Here is a 22818-nt window from a genome sequence, read left to right on the forward strand (position 1 = left end):
GAAAATTAATGTAGACACAGACCTTACATCCTTCACAAAATTAACTCAAAATGTATCATAGACTGAAATGTAACGATGGCTTTTTAAATGCAACACCAAAGGCACAATCCATGAAAGAAATAGTTGATAGCATGGACTTCGTTAAAATTAAAAACTTCTTCTCTCTGAAAGACAACGTCAAGAGAGTGAGAAGACAAGCAACAGACTGGGAGGAAATATTTGTAAAAGGCACATCTGATAAAGGACTATTATCCAAAATACATGACAGCTCTTAAACCTGAACAATAAGACAAACAATGGGCCAAAGACCTTAACAGACACCTCAGCAGAGATACACAGATGGTAAACAAGCACACGAAAAGATGCTCCATGTCATATATCATCAGGGAAATGAAAATAAAAACAAAAATGAGATGCCCCAGGGCACCTATTAGAATGGCCCAAATCCAAAACACTGACACCACCAAATGCTGGTGAGGATGTGGAGCAACAGGAACTCTCGTCCACTGCTGGTGGGAGTGCAAACTGGTACAGATACTTTGGAAGACGGTTTTGTACACAACAAAATATACCATACGATCCACCAATCATGCGCCTTGGTATGTACCCAAAGGAGTTGAAAACTTATGTCCACACAGAAACCTGTGCCAAATGTTCATAGTGGCTTTATTCATAATTGCCCAAACTTGGAAGTACCCAAGATGTCCATCAATAGGTGAATGGATAACAAACTGGTATAGCCAAGACAATGGAATTGTACTCAATGATAAAAAGAAATGAGCTGTCAAGCCATGAAAAGGCACGGAGGAACCTTACGTGCATATCACTAGGTAAAGTAAGCTAATCTAAAAAAGGCTACATACTGTATGATCCCAACTATATCACATATGGAAAAGGCAAAACCATAGATACAGTAAAAAAATGAGTGGTTGCCAGGGGTTGGAGAAGGGGGCAGATGAACAGGCAGAGCACAGAGGATTTTTCGGGCAGTGAAACTCTTTTGTATGATACTGTAATGGTGGATACATGCCATTACACATTTGTCTAAACACACAGGATATCCAATCCCAAGAGCGAACCGTAATGTAAACTGGACTCTGGGTGACTGTGAGGTGTCAATGTAGGTCCCTCAGTTATGACAAATGTACCCCTCTGGTGGGGGGTGGTGATAATGGGGGAGGCTAAGCACGTGTGGGGGCAGGAGGCATGTGGGAAATCTGTACTTTCTGCTCAATTTTGCTGTAAACATAAAAATGCTCTAAAAAAACAAAGCTTTTAAAAACAAGCAAACAAAAACCAAAGACACAGAGAAATCTCAAAGATGTCTTCATGTTTTGGTCACTTGATTTCAAAGATTTGTTTTCCAATCATCCAGAGTGGAACTGGTTCATCATCCAGAAGATGACAAGTTACCAACAGCCTGCGAGTTTCCTCCTGAAGAAAGCAAGTGTGTGTATCAGATCTTCCATTGTCTCAGGACTTAATATGCAATCAAGAAAGGTTTTTATTTTTTGAATCCAGATGTCTGGAATTTCCCATAGTGTCTAAGGAGATGAAGAATAACCGTGGAGAATGAAAACTGCGGCTATTGCCCTGCGGCAGGGAAATGGACGGCTTTCTGAGCACTGACCGCGTGCTCAGAACTACGATCAATGTGTTCACAGTGAACCGTCACATGAACTCCCAGAGGGAGGCATTAGGACACAGGAGGACCAGGTTTAGGGAAGGCAGAGAGCCCCAGGTTCGAATCCCAGCTCTGCTCCTTCCAAGCGGGGTGGCCCTGGGCAAACCTTGCAACCTCTCTGGGCCTCCACTGCCTTATTTGTAAAATAGGGTTTGGACTTAAAAACCAAGATGCCTCCCAGCTCTGACATGCGACATTCTAATATTCCAGAGCCAGTTCTCAGCCATTAGAATCACCATGTTCCTAAGATCTGATTCTCTAACTTTTCTGTTGTTTAATGCTGGCGCTAAGACACTGAATTGTAATTGCTTCTCTGTCTGGGCCCGCTCTACCAGGCTGCACGCTGTACAGGGACAAGACTACCAATCTCCTGTCTACTGTGTCCTGGCACCTTGCAGGGAGCTCCAGGCACAGGTAGAGTTCATTCATTCCACAAATGGTTACTGAGCTACAGCTACATGGCACCTTGCTACTGACTGAGGCTGGCACCTAGTTAGTATGTCAGCCCAGAGCAGCTTCTTTGGAGAGCAGCAGTTGCTCACTCTGACCTTGGGGAGGTCTGAGTGCTGGCCTCTGTGATGTCAGAAGACAGTAAAGCACTTAAGGAGGGCACAGGAGAAGATGGAGCTGAAGGGTACCGGAGGAGGTTGTCCCTGGGGGAGACGCTCCTACCAATGCAGCCTTGGGGCCCATGCCCTGCCCACTGGGCCGCTGGGACTTCACCGGTGGCTGTGTCACAGCCTCATCAGTCATCTACTCATTTGTGACCTGATCCCAAACCCCCGCTTAGACAACCACCTGCGGAAAGGTTGAGCCTGCAACATCTGCCTCCAGAAACATGCGCGCTGAACTGAGTTCAAGACGAGCTTATAGTTTTTACCGTGGAGATTGGAGGGGGCTGGGAACTTTTTCTAGAATGAATAATGTTTCAGAAATTTCTGCTGAGGTCTGAGTATGAACCATAGGCTGGAACTCAGTCGTAACCTGGACAATAGAGGGAGAATAGGGTTCTCCTTCCTTGAACAGCTTCATGAAAGCGGCTCTGGCCAGGGTCCATCAGGCAAGAGGCAGGGCGACCTCTGCCCACTTGGGAAGACTCAAATGTCCCCATGTTTATTTTTAACTATTTTTGTACACAACCTCCAAAACCTTTGGACACTGGGCTTACGTCCAAGGTGCGGTGAGACTTAGTCAGTGACAAAAGCATGAGACCCTCTCCTGAAGAGCCCACGTGCCAATTCAGGGACCCCTGGTCTCCTGACACTGTTAGATTTGACGCATAGAACCTCATCATTTATAAACAGCTAGGGACATGAGCCACCAGGCCCTAGTTCCTGATCTGATACTTGACATTTACTTGCTGTGTGAGCTCACACAAGTCCCTTCCCCTTCCTGAGCCTCAGTTTCCTCATTCATAAAACAAGGGTGGGGTTGGGTGGACCAGATGGTCTCCAAGGCATCATGCAGCACCAGCAAACCACATCTCATCCTGGATGCCAACCCTGGTCTTGGGCATGCAACATGGGAAGAGCCTTTGACACCCAGCCTTCAGGAAAACGCTTAATTGGCTCTTCCGAGTTCAGTGCTTCGCTTAAAAGCACATTTAGATCCAGCTGCAACCAACTACCACTGAGCACTGACTGTGAGCTACACTACCTCATTAACTGCCTCTTCAGAACCAGCCCATAAAAAAATTGTCATTGTCCCCAAGTCACAGATGACAGGCATGAGGGTATGCTTACCCAGAGCCAGGGCTACTCCATCACCAAGGCCTGGGGTTCGTCCCGGCCCCCTGCTTCCTATCTGTGGGGCCTTGCGCAACTTACATAATCCCTCCAAGCCTCAGTTTCCTGATCTGTACAATGAAAATAATGCTAGCCTCCCCTCTCATGGGGCTGTTTCAAAGTCTGATGAAATGGGCACGTGAAGTGCTCAGTCACTATTACCTGTTACTACGTACAAGTATTATTACTACTGCTATCATTACCGCTTCTAGTAGAGAGGAAAAAACGTAGGCTCTTTTAATCAATCCAAGGACAGGCCAGGTGAGTCAGTGTGGAGGTCCAAAGTCGCCACGTAACTGGCCAGGCAACTCAACCTCTCAGTCCCAGGGTCTTCATGTATACAACAGTTTGTGGGATTTCATGTGCTAATGTAGATGAAAAGCCCCTGGCAGAGTGTGGAGTGAGCAGAAGGCCACAGAGGAATAATCCCTCCCTTCCTATATGCCTTTATCGAAATCTCCCAGAATGTAGCCTGCCGGTCCTTCTTTGAAACTCTGTTCCTGCATTAGAATTCTGTGGAAAAAAAAAAAATTCTCTAACATACAGGCTCAGTGGCTCAGCCAATGGCGAGTGGCCTCACTGCGGGACTAAGCTCTCTCCTGAGGGCTGAGTGGAACCAAATTTTGCCATGGCCCATGTCCTGGGCCTGAGAGTTCAGTCTCCGTGTGCATATGGACAACCCACGCCCATGTAGGCACCCAAACCTCATCCAAGCAGCCCTCCCCACAACCACGGACAACACCAACCAGCAACCTGCTGGCCTTGGGACCAACTCCCGACCACGTGGTAATCATCAGAGAAGCAATATTAAAACCAACCATGACATCCTTCCTTCTCTTTACGGTCCCCAGTGCACTTTCACTTGGTTAGCTGGGTAGGGCAGAGGCTGTGCTTTATTCATCTTTAGATACCCACTGAATAATGCTAGGTCCCCACTGAATAATGCTAGGTGCAGAGTAGATATTCAGAAGCGATTTCTTAACTGGATACATTTTATCTTTATAACAAGATTTCCAAACACCACCATTCCTCAGCACTCACGATCAGCTCCACACCCTGCTAAGCACCGAACATGGATCATTATCTCCTCCTCAGAACCGCCCCATGAGACAAGTGCAGTTATCAACCCCTGTTTTGCAGAAAAGGAAATGGAGGCTCAGAGAAGAGAAGTGAGGAGCCCACGGTCATGGTTAGTGAGTGACAGACCTGAGATGCGAATCCTGATTCCAGACCCTGGTCCTTCACCCCTCCGGTCATTTTCCTCCTCTCTAGCCAGAGCAAAGAGGGGGAGAAGAACAATGTGCATGCAGTCTGAAGAAGCAGACCAAGAATGCAATGATTTTTGTATTTGGAAAACCAGAAAAATCCTATTGTTGTTATGATACCAAGTAGAGAAAGCAAAGATGAACAAAATCATCTTGGCCGAAGGGACTTGACTCTCTGTTCTACTCAGGCACATTTATGATCACTTCCTAGTACGTCCTCAGCTTCCTTATAGCTCACAGCATGGGGCTTGTGGATACCTCTTCGGTGCCCTCCTAATTTCCCTCCTGTACGTCCACCCACCTCCAACATTCTAGCACTTTTCTCTTGATCCCACTTACTACTGTGGGAGCTGAGGGGACCATCTTTTGTAAAAGGGCCCAGAGTTGTTAAATTCCTGTTTTCCTGGTGGTTTTATTTCCAGCCCCTGCCCCAGACAGTAGCTTACCTACTAGAAGCAGGAGGCAAGGAGTGATGGGGTCAGGGTGACCCAGAAAAACTTCATTTTCCTCTTTTCCACAAGGGAAGATAAGGAGCACAAACGAGAAAACGAATGGCACTGACGCTCAGCCACAGGATCGAGGGCAATAGGGAATGGTGGGGACTGTGGCCGACCGAGCACCTTGGGAGGAGGTGGCCGCTGCCCACTCAGCCATATCCTTCCTTGTACGCCTGCAAGTTCAGGCTTGCCAAATCTTTCAACCTTCCATGGGATGCCAGAATCCTATTTCCTTTTTCCTCATGAAATTTCCTAGTTTCTGAATTTAGCAACTAATTCTTTCCCTTCTTTTTCTTTAAAAATAAAACAAGAGTAGGCTGGATCTGGCCATGAGCTACATGTTTATAATCTCTATTTATCCTTGTGGTCACATAGCTGTGGACATCCCCGGGCTCCCCTACATTTCCCAGCCTCCCCTGCAGTGAGGTGAGGCTAACGTTCTGGCCAGCAGCCACGAGTGGAGGCACCGTGGTAACTTCCAGGCCAGGGCAGTTAAGAGCCACTGTCTCCTCCCATGTCTCTTCCCCGACTAGGTGCCAACCCTGGAGGCCATGTGGTACAGATGGCACCGCAAGGCAACAAGATGGAAGTGTCTGCCCTTACAGAGAGTCCTGGCAGGAGAGGTCCTGGGGTCTGTCCGTGGAGGCAGCTAGCGTTACCTGCACTAGTACATGCCTAGAGTGCATGTGTTAGTTACAAAAACCTACATGCTAGTCATTTAGCATGTTCTGGTTTTCAAAGCACTTTAACCCTCCTTTCCTTGTGTGACTCTCAACTCAGTGAAAAGACAGGATAGAGCTTTGTTATTTCACAGATGAGCAAACCGAGGCTCAGAAGGTAGAAATGAATAGCCCTGACCTGTGCAGCCAATAAGTGGTGGACTGGGATTCTAGCTCTGGGTTCCTGAGCGGACTCCCTGTCCAGTGCTCCTCCTACCTTCCAACTTAAGAGCTGGCCTTTGCAACATAAACTCCCTGGCACCTTCTGGGTCACCTGTGAGCTCGTCCTCTCCCTTGCACGCGGCCAGTTGCTTGCAGATGTGCCTCTTACCTTTCCTGTGGACTTGGTTCCCTTCCAGATACAGAAGTAGCAGATGGTCCAGGCTGCCAGGAGACACAGGGCCAGCTCCCAGCGGAGGTTCCCAATGTGCTCGATCCCATCCGAGATGGCCAGGACCCGGCGCCTACAGAAGGGAGGGCCAAGAGTCACGGGCTGGAGATGGCTCGCTCCAACGGAACCTTGAACTCAGCTAGTTTTGCAGAGGGGCAGGGACCACCTGCTCACTCGTTCACCCACCCCCACCATTCACCCAGCGTCATCTCTGAGCCAAACCTAGGACCAGCTGTGGGAGCCTCAGAAAGGAACAAAAGCTAGCCCCCTGCCTTCATGGAGTCACTCCCTGGGGGAAAAGAGGGCCCAGTCAGCAGATGGGTTACAGTGCAGTGTGGTAACGGGTAAGATGAAAGATGCACAGGGCCTCTGGGAAGACCAAGAAGCCCCTAGCCTACCTCAGGGTCCTGGGAGACCTCGGGACTGGCCACACACACTTCAGGTCCCTCTCTCAGAGGAGATGACACGCCCTGGCCTGCTGAACTCAAGGGTGGCCACTGGACTTGCTATGGTCACCTGCATCTGTGTCCCTTCGGACAGAAGCTTTCAGAGGCAGGTGGTATGGCTCACTGTGTCCCCTAGTCCCTACTGCTGCTGTCATGACAGGCGCATGTGTCAAGATGGAGCCTTTGGAAGCCTGAGTTTCTAAGCGACTACGTGAACCCGCCTGCCGCTCCGTGTCAGGGATGTTGTGGGAGCAAGAAATGGGCTTTGTCGCTTTAAGTTACTGAGATCTTTGGGGGCGTCTGTTACTGCAGCATAAACCACCCTATCCTGCCTGCAACAGAGGGTCAGGGAAAGCTTCCTGGAAAAAGTTGTATTTGAGCCAAACTGGGAAAGATGATGGAATTTAGCCAGGGGAGGGAGGGGTAAATGTTGTTTTCGGTCGAGGGAACAGCATGAGCAAGGACCAGAAAATAAAGCATGGGACACCTGGGGGACCCTAGAGCACAGGAATGAGAAGGGAAAAGCAGGAAAGGTAAACAGAGGCACCACCGGGAGCCAGGGGTAGCTCCCGGTGTGAAGGGGCGGGATTGTCCCCAAGGGCCCCGGCCCCGGGAGAGGGTGAAGCCTTGGGTGTGCTGAGCCAGTGCCTTCAGCCACCGCCTTCCCCGAGAACCCATCGATTCCTCAGAGCTGATACCGGCCTGGCTCCCAGAGCCCACGCCTGGGGTTTGTGTTTCTTTAAAGTCAAACTAGCCACGCTCCATATTGTGCACAACCATGGCACCGACACAAACCCCCTCCCCGTGGCTCCACGAACCCCATCCCTGCTGCCAAACCACCCCCACCAGACCACGCCAGTCGCCTCAGCACGCTGGGAGCGTCCTTTGAGAAAGCAGCTCCCACCCCACCAAGCATGAAAGAAAGCCTCCCTTAGTGTCTGTCTCCCTGGGAATCCGCTTGGGGCCTGAGTCTGCGTTAATTACTCAGTGACACCAATTAGCGCTGGTCTGTAGGCTCCCTGCAGCCCCAACCCGCGCAGGAGAAATCAGGCAGGCCCCCAAACAAAATCAGGCGGTGTGAGGCCATGGATTTACTCAAAAGGAAACCAGGCGCATCCACTCAAATATGCATTTATTGAGCACCTACTTGTGCCAGGTGCTATATTAATACTGGGGTACTGAGGAGAAGAAGGTACACGTGGTATGGCTGTTGCCCTCGACTGGGGTAAGGTGGACAAAAAAGAAGTTATTTGAGAAACAACGGAGACAGCTATAGAGTTATAACAATTACTTTATTTGCTTCTTATGTCTTAGCAGCCTCTAGCTTTAATTCATTTTAAAACTACAGGCCTTATTCAGTGAAACCCTAAAGACTATTATTATAACCGAGTAGCAGGTCCCAAAGTCTGGTCCTTGTGGGGTGCTTGTCAAAAAAAAAAAAAAAATTAAAAAAAATCCTGCACTCTATCCCAGACCCACTGAAGTCCAAATCCTTGCAGAAGGGCCCCTGGGAAGCTACATTTTGCTACGTTTCCCCCAGGATTGCTCAAGCACAGTAAGGCATGAGCACCACCATAGAAGTATTGTTTCTTGGCAATGAAGGAATGACCAACTCCACCTGGATAGTTTTCAACCTTGATTTTGGGCATGTGGGGGAGAAGACTTGTGGACGGAGTCAGGGATCCTCTGACCACCTACCAAAGCGATAGACTTCCTCTCCGGAGAAACATCCAGGTGGACTCATTCATTCCCAACATCCTGCGGGAACTTCAGGGAGCTTATCAACCCCTTGTCTCCAGATTAAGAGCCTTGTAGACACATATACCCAGCATCTGACAAACTGCCCACCAAAGTGCTCCGAAAGCCTCTCGGCTGGGGAATGAGAAGGGACAACCCGAAGCAGAAAAGAAAGTGGGACACTGCAGATGGAAACGACCTGGGTGTGCTCTGTCCCAATCCACTCCAGCCTCTGAATTTTTCATTAAATAAACGCTTATACAAGGTACCCAGCTAGCAGGGCTGTGTACGTGTACACACACACACACACACACACACACACACACACACAAACACGTACACGCTTTCTTATTGATGTAGTTGTTTTCTGAACCAGGAATCTGAAAGCTGGAAATGACACCAGGGCAAAGGGAGAAAGAAGGGAGCAGACCAGCCAGGAGTGAGCTGGCTTCGGTCCCCCGTCTTCCGCATTTTGGATGCTGCAAACTTTGGAGTCATGCAGCCTGCTCCGGCGCCCTCTCGCTTAATTGAACAATCTAATTCCCAGAATGGGAAGCAGATTACTAAAAGCTATGCAAGATGAATTGCTCTTTTGTTCCACCAGACACTATTTGAAAACATCCTCAACTATTTTCTTTAGGTATTACCAGTGCTGACTGTAGCCATGGACCTTGGGTTTCTAAAGAAAGGGGGCTCCGGGGGCCAGGTTCTCAGCCTGCAGGGCTGTGGGGTTGTTTTGAAATCCACAAGGGCAGCCTTTGAGAGCACGGGGGCTGGGCACTCAGCTCTGGGACTTGGAGAAGGCACAGCTCTTCCTGGGAAAGAGCTTTCTTAATGACTCGTCCCCATGAAGTGCTGGGACAGAAGAAAGGTCTGAATAAGGAAGAGTTTGCTGCCAACACCCTGGCAAAAAAAGGGCTCAGGACCAGACCTCCCAGCACCATTCAGGGAGCGGGAAATGTTGAAGACTAGATGGAGCCCTTTGGAGGGACTCATTTACTAGAGTAATATTGTGCACCTACTGTGAGCCAGGCACAAAAGCAGATTCTCCATGAAGAATCTTTTTCAGGCCCTAAGAGTAGAATATTTCTGGAGATTTCTACCCAGAGGCTGAAATCTCAGAGCTTGGAGGTATAACACCTGTGCTTCTCCGGCCCTTGGCACTTACAGAGATGGGAGGGGCTCCATTCTAGCTCTGCTCCTTGCCAGCTGTGTGACCTTGGGTAGGGAAAGTCTCTGTTTCCTCAGCTGTGAAATGGGAGTGATATCTCCCTTCTATAGGTTTTCAAGCATGAACTCATCTAACCTTCAACAATCCTTGAGGTAGGTACAATTATTATCATCATCTCAAAGATGGAAAAACTGAGGTGCAGAGAGGTTAGTAACTTGCCCAAAGTCAAGTTACTTGTCGCTTGCGCAAGCGACAGAGCTGGGAAATGAACCCAGGGATCCTGGCTCCAGAGCCCACACTTGCAGCCTCAATGCTATCTCCTAGATTTCCCCATAACACTAAAATAACTGCCTTCCTCTCTTCTTTATAAATTAGAGCTGTGGGAAATATACACCCCAAAGCTACCTTATGTGTCTTTGTGTGCTAGGCAAAAGTGGTATACAGTATGTGTCCTTTATGCATTTATTAATCTATACAAGCAACACTTATTAAAGTATCTTCAGTGTGCTAGATACTGTGCTACAGCCAGAAGTCCCTAAAGAGATGTGGTCTAATGAGAAGGCAGATGAGTAAACAGAGCAGAGTGTGGAGAAAAGCAGGGGACCCTCCCTGGGAATCTGGCCAATACCAGGATAGAGAGGTGGAGGTGGGTCCTGAAGGTAGGAGGAGAGTTAGCAAAGAAGAGAAGGGGGCATGTGGCAGAAAGGCCACCGAGCGCAAAAGCCAGGAGGCTGGAACAAAGGCTCAGTGCGGCAAGGGCAGGACCCAGCATGGCAGGTCAGTGCAGCAGAAGCCAAGGTGAGAGATGGGGGTGAGGTGAGAGCTGGAGTAGGAGCAAGGGCTGGATGTGAGACTTGCTGAGGAGCTGGCACTTTATCTCGAGGGCGATGGAAGCCGAGAATCACAGACAGGGGTGAGACCCCATCAGATGGGCGTTTCGGAAAGCTCTCTGGCTGCAGTGGGAAGAACAGATGGAGAGTAAAGGTGGAATGGAGCCAGGTGCCAGTACAGAGAATTAATTTGGACAATACATGTGGATGGTCTGGACTAAGGTAGGGAAATAGCCCTGGAAGGAACAGGTGGGTTTGGGAGCAGCAGAGGTACAAGGCGACTGCCTGAAGGTGGCAGGTAGCAGGGAAGAGGCAGGTCCAGGCTGATGCCAGGTTTATACCTGGATGGACGGCAGGCCAAGAGCTGAGCGGGAGTGAACTGTCCAGTGGGGTGAAGGAGGAGGTGATGGATCCATCTTTTAAACAAGATGATTTTGAGGTGCTCGTGAGACACCCAGGTAGCTGCAATGCCCCTTGGTGGCTGAGTCTCTGGATGCAAAGCTCAGAAAAGAGATGCAGGAAGCAGATTCAGACCTGAACCCTTGGCCCTCAGGGTGTCCTGGGAGAGCATGAGGCTGCCTGGGGAGAGCTGGAGAAGGGGAGGGAGAGAGCCTGCAGCAGAGCACCCAGCACCCCAACATCTACAGAGTAGACAGAGGAAGGGAGAAGTCCTTGCAGGAGGTGGAGAAGGGTGAACAGAAGGCAGGGGAGCAACCAAAGAAGGTGGCATCTCCTAGCGCGGAAGAGAGGGGGAGGGCATTCCAGAAGGGGAAGCAGCCTGGTGAGAGGGAGGGTGGCTGTGGGATTTGGGACCAGGAGGGGTGGGTGAGACAAGGAGAGCTGCTCCCCTGGTGGGGCCGACTTCAGATGGTGTGGGTGGTGAGGAGAAGGGAGGTGAGTTTCTGGTGAAGAAGCTCTTTTGGAAAGTCTGGCTCTGTGGGGTCAGAGACAGTGGGAGCTAAAGGGCCCCTCGGGCACAAGAGCTAGTTTACGTCCACTTGTTTTGTTTCCAGGTCGGCCGGACTGGGATAGTTAATGGGAAAGAGCCAGGAGGGAGGGAAAAGTTTCAATTACAGGAGGGAAAGGGGGATGACAGGAGAGAAGGGGATAGAAATCCCTGAGGTGGTGACAGGGAAAGAATCCACAGGTGGAAACATCATTTCCATAGGCGTGGGAAGGAAAGAGTTGGAGAAACCAAGAGGCGAGTTTAATAGCAAACTCCGTCCTTATTAAGTGACTCTTAGGGGACAAATATAAAATAATATTGAGTGTCAACAGTAACTGGAAAAAAAAAAAAGAGAGAGAGACTCTTAGAGGAAAGAACGAGGAGTTGACAGTGGAGGGGACTGTGGCAAGTGCCATTTGAGAGCCCTCATCTCTCGCTGCATTTAGTTCTCACTGAGAAGGCATTATTATACCCATTTTACAGGTGGGCAAACTGAGGCCCAAAGAGGTGAAGTAACTTGCCCAGATCGGGGCTTGAAACTAGGTTCTTCTGATGTCCACACACTCTGCTGCCTCACCAGATACCGACCCGAAGACAGAATGGAGAATGCGTGCTGCTCAAGGCCTCTCTTCTGTCCTTCACAGTCTGAGGGAAGTGACTGGAATCCCAAAGCCTTTCCTGGGGTATCACCCTCACTTCCCTCTCCCTGTCTCTCACACACAGAGGGGCTGAGTGTGGAGGGAAGGAAACAGCCTCACACCTGGAGTTTCCCTTCCAGAGACTCCAGCTTCCAGAGCCAGGGGTGGTCTGACCAGAGGAAGCAGAGAATCAGCAGCCCCCTCTCTCCTGCCACCGCTGCCACCACTGCCGCAGAGAGCCTGAGCGAGGCCCTGTGGGAACAGCTCCCAGCCCAGCCCGGGGAGGCCTCATCTTCATGTGCAGCACGGAGCCGGCAAACACATTACCTTTCTTTAACCTGCCATGGAGGAAAGTGCTGCCAGGGACGCAGAGACCGCCCTAAAAGCTGGCACTGAGGAGTTGGGCTATAAATAGCCTTGCTAGGTCCTCCTTTCTGGTCTCCCAAAGCAACAAACAAAAAAGAGCCCATCACCAAAACAAATGTGCCTTCCCTGCCACCTCCAGAATCCCTCTGCCTTCGGGCTGCTGCTTACTTCTCTGGGAAGAAAGAAGTGCAGGGCCTCAACTCTCCTCCGGGAAAAGACCCTCCTTGGCAAGAAATTGAGGCCTCTGTACCCTGCTTTCATTCGGCAGATAGTTACAGAGTGGGAACGCCATGTTGAGGGCCCTAAGGACCAGTGCGACAGTGATGGGTAAAGCAGGCGTGTGTGGCCCGCAGGGAGCTTACTATCTAAGAATATGAAGAAGATAACAAGGGCAGCCATAGCTTGCATTTCCTTCATGCTTACTCCTATGTGAGTACAACTATGATTTTCATCTTACAGATGGGAAACTTAGCTTAGCAAAGTCACAGGCCCAGGAAGGCAGAGGCAGAACCTGAAGCCACATCTGTTGGACTTCAGAAGCAGAGCTCGGGACCACTGTCCCATCTTGGGGGACGTGAACCAGAAACATGTTCTTCAGGGAATATAACTAGAGACCTAAGTTAGCTTGAGGGGTCTGGAGCTACTGCTCCAATTTCATCTCTCACCGCAGAAATCCTCCTTCTAGGCCACTCAGAAGTTCCCACCCGTCCTCAAACACACCCTGCTCAAATGATACAAAGCTTCACAAAGGTTTCCTGCGTCCCCACCCATACCCTTAAGGCCAGTCCCTTCTTCCATCGAAAGGCAAAGTGAGAATTCACTGGACACCGTGCACTAGGTCAGGGATCAGCAAACTTTTTCCGTAAAGGGCCAAAGAGTAAATATTTCAGGCTTCGCAAGGCCTTTGGTCTCTGTCCCAAATATCCAACTTCATCCTGGCAGTGTGAAAACCTCCACAAATAATTCGTAAATGAATGAATGTGGCTATTTTCCAATAAATCTTTATTTATAAAAACAGGCAGCAGGTGAGATTTGGCTGGTTGTCTCCTGACCCATGTCCTAGGCTAATGCTTCCCAAAGAAAACTAATCCTTCAAGACACCCTGAGTTCCCAGGTCACACTGGGACCTCATTTGAGAAAACGCTGCACACTGTAGCCCTCCTCAGAGAGTACCAATGCTCATTAGAATATTAAAGTCTCTGAGAAGTCCTGCAATAAAGACACCTCTAGAGCTTCGTGTAACCCAACATTTCCCAAATTTACTTAGAAGTATTCACCATTAAAGTACAAATTAAAACCACAATGAGATATTGTTTCACACCCAGCAAGATGGCTGTAATAAAAAAGACAATAAAAGTATCCCCAGGGATTGGGAGAAATGGACCTCTTATAGACTGCTGGAAGGAATGTAAAATGGTTTAGCCACATTGGGAAAACAGTTTGGCAGTTTCTTAAAAAGTTAAATATAAAACTCAGCACTTTCACTCCTAGGTTATTCATAATAGGTAAAAACTAAAAACCACCCAAATGTCCATCACTTGGTGGAAGGTAGACAAACAAAATGTGTTCTGTCCAAACAATGGAATATTATTTCCCCACAAAGAGGAGTGAAGAAGTGATACATGCCATAACATGGGTGAACACTGAAAACATTATGCTCCGTGAAAGAAGATAATGACCAAGGATCACACACCGCATCATTCCATTTCAATGCAACGTCCAGAGGAGGCAAATCAGAGACAGAAAGTAGATGAGTGGTCGCCTCGTAGTAGGAGTGGAGATTAACTGTAAATATGCACGAGAGCTCTGATTAAAATAACAGACATGTCCTAAGCCTGTCTTATGGTGATGGTGTCACACTTGGCAAATTTACTTAAAATCATTACTTATACACCTAAAAGGAGTGCAGTTTGTGGTATTACCTCAAAGTTTTTAAAAAGTTAAGAAGGAAGTGCCCCTCACTACGTGCCTGCCTTCCCAAAGCAACACTTCCTAATATCGTGCAGAACACACACTTTGCAAGGGAACACCAGGCACTGCTGTGTTATGTTGTCTTGTTGAGGAAACTGAGGCTCCAAGTAATATGCACCTTGCCTGTCACTAACTGGTAAGTCACAGACCTTGGCCCTGCATCCTGGTCTCCTGACCCCAAGTTCAATGCCTGTTCCAGCCTTCCACGGTGGGAGGATAAGATTTGGAAAGCAGGAGGCAGTGAGAAGAGCAAAGTATGTCTAGAAGTGGGGACTGTTAGAGCTTTGGAACACAGGGAAAGGCCCCTAAACTCGTACCTCATAGGGAGCTGTGAGCAGAGGTTCTGCAGGTCAAGAGGCAAAGAGCAGGAGGGGCAGGCTGAGAAGCAGAGAAGCTGCCACAGCTTTGGGGGCTGCAGCACAGGCTCATAATGCAGCCCATTTCCATGCATGGAACATGGTGCTCACACAGCGGAAAGGCCTCACTGCCCCATGGCTGGGGTGGCAGGGGATTCCTTCCCCGGGACTCAGCACAGAGGGACAGCAAGCGGAAAGACGTGCGTGCCATCAGGAAAAGCCCTAGGCGAGGAGGTCCAGAGTGGGTTCTGTTGCCAGCCCCCGCATATCCCACCAGGAGACATCTGTTCTTTGACTATCACGTCATCCACTTCAGCCTTGGGGTGCGGGAGGGTGGACAGGCTGGAATGAGTGAGATGCGGGAGTGACAAGAACTGACATTGACCCGTTACCTCCCACCTACCACCCTCACTTCATACTGATTACACCTTGAAGGGTGGGAGAGGTACACCCATTTCACACATGAGGAAACACAGGCTCAGAATCACATGTAGGGTCCCCACTAGTAAGTGGGACAGTCATGTACCCCCAGCTCTGGTGCTTCCTTCCCACCCTGGATGCCTTCAAGGAGAGTGTGGAGCAGAGGTGGGTGAGAGGGAGAGAGAGGGAAAGGGAGAGAAGGGGAGAGAGAGAGGGAGGGAGAGAGGGAGGGAGAGGGAGAGAGGGGGAGAGGGAGGGAGAATCTGGAGAGTTTTATATACTTTCTCATGGTTTTGCTAAAAATAATCTAGAATAGAGGTAATGCACTAAAATTTGGTAAAGGCCCCTTCTGAGTTATTCTGTGCCTGAGACTGAATTAAAGTCATTCATTAATGCCTCGTGCTACCAGCTGCAGGGCCATGAGCTATACGCTGAGAGGCCACCATCGTTTTACATCTGTCATCCCAGCAGATCAGAGTCTGTAGGTCTCATGCGCAACACCTGGCTCAGCTGGAAACCACAGTATTCTTTTAAAAGCAAGTTTCAAGTCATTTCTTAAAGGCACCTCTTGAAATCCAGGGAGGACATACCCCAACAGGTGTTTTGTTTGTTTTTGCTGGGCACTGGAGCTGTCAGTCATTCCTCATTAGTTTCTCCCTCCCTCCCTCCATCAATTATACCTCCCCATCTGCTGACAAACTCTTCCTTCCAGCGCCAGGTCCACAGGGCTGCAGAGAGGAGGGACGTGCCAACTGGATTCTGCCCAAGACAGATAGTTAATGGCATTTCAGAGACAGGCAGGAGGAGCGTGGACAGGCAAAGGGACACAAGGCCTGCTCTGAGCCCAGCTCGGCCCCTGCTCGCCAAGAGAGGCTCTTTGAACACGTCCCTGAACCTCTCCCTGCCTCAGAATCCCATTGCTTCCCCTAGTTGTCAGCCTTGGGCTGGTTACTTAAATCTCCCTGCAACTCACTTTCTCTGTCTGCGAAATAGGAGGAGTGGGCGTAGCAGTAATTCGGCTTAGTACTGTGTTTCCTTGAAAATAAGACCCAAGCGGAAAATAAGCCCTACCACGAATTTTCAGGATGACACCCCTGAATATAAGACCCAATGCGTCTTTTGGAGCAAAACTTCATGTAAGACCTGGTCTTATTTTCTGGGAAACTTGGTAAGAGCGGAAGAGCTGTGATCTATAATTATCCATTCTTGATCATTAAAGATATTTGTATGTAGAATCAGCCCCTGCGAAACAAGTAGGGGATGTCTTATCTAAATAATGGGAAGAAGCAATTTACTGACCCAGAAGAGTTTAGTCTGAGGTTCCTTTTATGTCCTGATGGATGCAGTAAGAGAAAGGAAGTCACGCTTTGTTACTAAGCACCCACTGTGTACCCTGGCCCTCTAGGCACTTTGTGTCATTTAATCCACCCACCCAGGAGATAAATGATGGGACGCAATTGTCAGGAAGTAGGAAGAATGACATTAAAGATACAGGAAAATACTGGCAGAAAGACTCTCAATTGTTAAGAGTTACCTCTTAGGGGGTGGGGCTGGAGGGAATATACTTGTATTACAACAGACTGAATGCCTGTGTCCCCCCCCCCGAATTTATATGTTGAAATCCTACCCCCCAATGTGATGGTTATTAGGAGCTGGGGCCTTTGGGAGGTGCTTAGGTCATTAGGGTGGAGCCCTCACAAATGGGATTAGTGCCCTTATAAAAGGGACCCTGAGACCTCCTTTGCCCCTCCTGCCACTTGAGGACACAGTGAGAAGACAGCCGTCTATGAACCAAGAAATGTGCCCTCACCAGACACTGAATCTGTCAGCACCTCCATCTTGGAGAGAAATAAACTGTGAGAAATAAACGTTCATTGATTAAGCCACCCAGCCTATGACATTTCGTTATAGCAGCCCGAATGGGCTTAGACCCATATTTATAAGTGCGACATGTATTAGTCCCTCCTTCTCCATGGAGGGTATGTTCCAAGACCCTCAGTGTCTGCCTAAAACTACAGATAGTACGAAATCCTACATATACGATGCTTTTTTCTATACATACATACCTAAAATGAAGTTTAATTTATAAATTAGGCACAGTAAGAGATTAACAACAATAACTAATAATAAAATAGAACAATTATAATACACTGATAAAAGTGATGTAAATGTTTCTCTCTCAATACTTTACTGTACTGTGCTCACCCTTCTTCTTGTGATGATGAGATGATACCATGTTTACGTGCTGAGACGAGGTCAGTGACATAGGCATGTGACAGCGTTAGGCTACTCCAAGGGTGTTTTGAACACAAGCACTTGCAATACTGTGACAGCCGGTCTGGTAACCCAGACAGCTCCTAAGTGACGAAGGGTGGGGAGCACATACAGCGTGGAGAGCTGGACAAAGGGATGAGCTACATCCCAGGCCGGACAGAGCAGGATGGCCCAAGATTTCATCATGCTACGCAAAACAGCACACAATTTAAAACGTATAAATTGTTTATGTCTGGAATTTTTCTCTTTAATACTTTTAGACCGAGGTTGACAGTGGCTAACTGAAAACTTGGAAAGCAAAAACGCAAATAAGGGGGCACTACTGTATCATCTGATACGCAAACGTATCGTATTCATAGAGCTGTTGTGTTTTAAATGCTTATAACAATATTCACAGTTTTCCCAATCCGTTAAATATTATTAAGCACTTAAAATGAAAAGGACACAACACCCTGCTCAGGCAACAAAATGAAGATTCAGATTTGCTTTGGTGCCTCTCCTGTGAGCTGGGAAGGGCCGCCCGGGGCCCATTCCCTCGCAATCTCTGGTGTGGCAGAACTATCTATTTCCTCTATTCTCCTTAAATAGGGCCCCAGGGCTTCCCTGGTCAGAAGGACTGAGCAGGAAGAAACCTCTCTCTCAGAGGAGAGCTCCTCTGTCCACTGAGGCAGCACACACAGGGAGAGGCAGTCCTGAAGGGCAGGGCCTCTGGAGAAACGGGGGCTGCCTGGGGGTAATCAGAGCAAAGAGGCTGGCTTTGAGTTCTGAGTATATAGGGGGCAACCCCCAGCGTCTCCAAGATTATGTTTGGATAATGGCAGAATGGAGCTCTTTTTTCTTCTGTCTATTGCAAAAGGCTGATTTAAAAATTAAATGAGATAATGTTAACAAAAATGATTTGTAAAATAAATAACGATTAGCAAGGCGAAACCAGGGCTGTAAATGGGATGTGTCACTCAAACAAGAGGGATCATTATAACCCATGACATTTTTACATTAGTATCAAATAATCATGTTCCTGGTTTTAATCTTTAAAAAAATTCAAATAGTACAAAAGAAGTATATAAAGCAAAAAGTAAAACTCTCTCTACTTCCTTGCTTACCTGCCATCCTACTCGCAGGTAATCACCATGGTTAATAGTTTCTTACGTATCCTTCCAGAAATGTTTTATGGGCCTAAAGCATATACATATTCTTTTTTATATACGTGACATTATATACAACATTCTGCACCTTGCCTTTTCCACTTAATTTTATCTTAGAGATCTTTTCCATATTCACACATTTTCTGCCTCATTCCTTTTTAGCAATTGTTGCAGGAATATACCGTAACGTATCTCATCAGTATCACATTTAAGAACATATTACATGCATCTCTTTTTCTCCAGACCATCACAAACAGTGGTGCCACTGACACACTGTATCTAACTGATGTGCCCATGCCTGTAGCACGGAGTTTCAGAAGTGGAATTGTGGGGACAAAGCATACGTGCAGCCCAAGTGCTGAGGCTTACTGCGAAGTTGGCTTCTGCTACTGACTAAAAGCCATGAGAGTTCAGGCTCGTTTAGACGGAGCCTCCCGTCTGCCCCAATCAGGAAAAGCCCACCGAGGATGTGTGCAGGTAGAAGACATATTAGTGTAAGTGGGTAGCTGCGGGGGTGTTAAGAGGTCAGAGGGGCAGTTCTCTTCTCGCCCCAGTGCATGGCATGGCCACGCAGAATTACCCTTGCCCTCCTAAGACAGATTCTGCCCATCTTTTCTGACAGGTGAGGGCACCACTCCCCACCCAGCCTCCTTCTCTCCAAGTAGAGATCTCAGCTTTAGGCACCTGGACCAACCGAGGACCCCCACTGCCTTGGCCTCCTGCTGGCAGCCTGAGGAGTCTGTCTTAACTCCCAGATCTAATCATATTACTACACAGATGCTTTAACCTTTAAAGTCATCCCACAGGATCATTTCAAGCCCTTTAGAAAATCACCGAGATCCTTCATGCCTGGCTCCAGCCTCACTGGCCACTTGCTATTCCCCAAACATCCTCCCATTTCAAGGTCACTGCCCCTCCGGCTACCTCAACCACAAAACTTGTACCCAAATCCAAATGGCTGGGTCCCTCACTTCTCCCAGGTCCCTTCTCAAATGTCACCTCCTCAGAGAGGACCCCCGACCCTGTGACACTTTCTACTCCCTGCTTGCTTTTTCTTCAGGAGACCAATCCCAACTAAACGTAATGCTTTCTGCTTATTTGGTTTGTCTGTGCTGTCTGTTCCACCAGGCTGAGTCTTTGTGTCATTCACGCTACATCCCAGTACCTACAAAGGTACCTGACATATAGTAGGTGCTCAATAAAGACTTGCGACCGACCAGATGTTTGGCCCCTGCCTACGTCCTCAGCAAAGTCTCCCACCATTACCCGGGTTCCAGATGCAGTAGCGTTGCCGGGAAAGTCTACAAGCTGCAACATACAACTTCAGGTCTCTGGGCTCTTGTCTATGCTATTTTCTCTACCTGGCATGCCATTCACTCCCTCCACCATCAATCACATGAACTTCTATCCTGCAAAACCCAGCTAAACACTGCCAACTCCATGAAGCCTTCCCCAAAGCCCAGATATCTGGGCTTCCTCACTTTGGCTCCTTGCAAGCATCCTGCAGATATTTGTTGTCTTATATTTCAAAAACTCTTTTTATTTATTTTTACTTGCTAGCTTTCTCCACCAGGCTCTGTGCTGCTTCAAGCAGAGGCATCATCCGCTTCATCTTTCTGGATACTGATAAGGTGCCCAGAATCGAGTAGGTGCTCAAAAAATAATGTTAAAAAAACCCATCAAGGGAAGAAAACACACTAAGAGAGTTCTCCAGGTCCACTATGAGGGGTCAACAGACCTGGCTGATGAGCCTTCTCTGAGAATGTTGGAAAGTACCCATGTAGACTTTTGAAGACCTGAATAAAGTCTTCCTTGTAAAATTAGCTCCCGTATGTTAAGCACATAATAGTACAAAGTGTATGGCCTCAGCTGATGCTCTGGCAACCCTGAGAGGTACGTCCTAGGACCATCCCATTTTCACAGAAGCAGACGGAGGCTCAGGAAGGCTAAGTTCCTCAGGGTCATGCCCTGGGCAGGTGGAGGAAGCATGACTTAAACTGGGCCCCAGAACTGGCTGGCTGAAGTTCACGCTGTGGCTGTGCATTGGGTGCTCCATTGGGAGTGGGGCAATCCAAACCTGCAGAAGTAGATGGTGCCATGCAGTATTGGGTATTGACTTAGGGAAAGGGTCTCGGGGCGGGTGGGGGGAGGGAGTACTTCTGACTTTGTAGTCAGCACACAGGCTGATTCTGCACAAGGCTCAGCTGTGAATCTGTAGCAGCAGAGGCAGGGGCCAGGCAGGGCATGGAGCCTCAGGAACTAACTTGGGCATCCCACTTACAGCCTATCAAAGTCCTTAGCACAGGTATCTCCTTTCATCCTCACAGCAATCCAGAGAGGTTGGCATGGCAGGGAACAGAGCTAATGCCACACCACAAATGGAAGAGTAAACCACAAACGTTCTCTTTTGCATTCAAACCTTCCCAAAGGGCCTAAGTCGTGCTGGGCCTGGTACAGGCGAGGATTTCTTTCCCCCTCGTCTTAGCCTTGCAGGTGGGTGTCACCATTATCTCCAATTTATAGACAAGAACACTGAACTGCAAGGGGTTAAGAAACATTCACTCATTCAATCTCACCCATTTCAACTAATATTTACTGACCACCTAGAATGTGCTGGCAAGACAATGGGGAAGAAAACAGAAGAGTCCTTGATGGCCTGGGGCTTACACTCTCACGAGGAAAAATAAATAAATCCATGAGGATTTCAGCTAAGTACTCTACAGACAATGAAACAGAATTGTGGGGTTGAGAGGTACGGGGTGCTGATTCAACTGAATGGTCAGGGAGGGCTTCCCAGATGACATTGAATTAAGACTCCATGATAAGCAGGAGCCAGACACACAAGGATCTGGGGAGGGATCTTCCAACGAAAGGGAACAACAAAAGCCTGAGACTGAGGCTGGGATAAGCCCAATAGGGACAAAGGACAGAAAGAAGGCCACTGCAGAGGAGGGAGATGGATGGGGTCTGGTGGGGGGTGGAAGAACAGTCTGAGAGGGAGGCAGGGAGAGGCAGCAGACCCACAACGAGAATCGGGGTTTCACTCCAGCTACTCTGCCTCCCCAATTTTGTATCCAAAGAAAATCAGTGCAAGCGGCCACATGATTTAGAAATAAAATTTAAAAAATAAAAAAAGCACTCCTCAAGTAAAGCTAAGCCAGAAAGACAAGACCTCACCCTTTGAATAAAGATAGAGATATAGAACCAAATACCCCTTAGAGCTTAATTTGGGCCAAGCACACAGTATGTGCTCAACAATCTGTTGAATCAGCATCATGCAAAAGTGATTTCAACTGTATACAAAGTGAGCATGAACCTGGTCACAAAATCCTGGACTGAGGGCCTGAGAAATGGAAGTGAAAAACAGACCAAAGTCCACCTGATGTCACAATGCTGGTTACATACACAATAGCACTCAATCCCACCACAGGACAAGGGTTCAAAATTTAGAACTGCAAACATATTTAGATAAATGCACAGATGCCAGATGCATAATGAGTTACTAAGGGAAATCAGAACAGCCTAATTTTGAAATTTGACATTAGGAAGAAAAAGCTATCCCTGCCACATCGACCCCTCGGCCCAAACCAGAATCTAGGAGTGATCTAGGGACTGAGCTATTCCCACTGGTTAAGCCAGTAATTTTAGTTATAGCCTGAAAGGGAAAATGAACCTTCAAGACGGGGCTGAGTGGGGCCAGGTGCCCAAGGTGAGGGTGAAGCCATGGCCAGCTGCGGGCAGGGAAGCATCACCTTGTAACTGGTACTATGGTTACCTGAGGGCTTTCCTCATCTCTGCTTCCAGAGGGCTAGAACCGCATCTTACATTTCTGCCTCCTCCAAAAATGCAGTGTCCTTCCTATGTGCCCCAGGAGCTCAGACATTTGTCAAATGAACATGCAGACAGCCGAAGCAGTCTACTCTGGCTAAGCAATGTGGCGCCAAATGAGATCCTTGGAGTCAGAGGAAGTGGGAAAAGGACGACAGGAACACACGGGAGATGTGAACCAAGGTAAGGCTTCTGTGAGCCAGCCATGCCACAAGGAGACAGTGACGGGGACTGGAGAAAAAACATTTTCGAGGAAACCTGATCCAATACATGAAGGGCTGTCACATAGGAAAGGAATGAGGCCTATTCTTTCCAAAGCCCCAGAAGTCAACTGTCAGCTGAATTTAAGG

The 22818-nt window shown here is 48.4% G+C and overlaps 1 protein-coding gene across 2 annotated transcripts in view; it reads right to left on the bottom strand.

Annotated features, from left to right (window-relative positions):
* Positions 1 to 22818, bottom strand: part of SLC6A11 (solute carrier family 6 member 11) — a 127966-nt gene that overhangs the window by 94216 nt on the left and 10932 nt on the right. For both annotated transcript variants that reach the window (XM_033132496.1, XM_033132495.1), the window contains exon 5: positions 6281 to 6413. In XM_033132496.1, coding sequence (XP_032988387.1) covers positions 6281 to 6413 — 133 coding nt within the window. The remainder of the gene's footprint in view (positions 1 to 6280; positions 6414 to 22818) is intronic.

The sequence above is a fragment of the Rhinolophus ferrumequinum genome, chromosome 17, assembly GCF_004115265.2.
Source record: "Rhinolophus ferrumequinum isolate MPI-CBG mRhiFer1 chromosome 17, mRhiFer1_v1.p, whole genome shotgun sequence".
NCBI classification, from domain to species: domain Eukaryota; kingdom Metazoa; phylum Chordata; class Mammalia; order Chiroptera; family Rhinolophidae; genus Rhinolophus; species Rhinolophus ferrumequinum.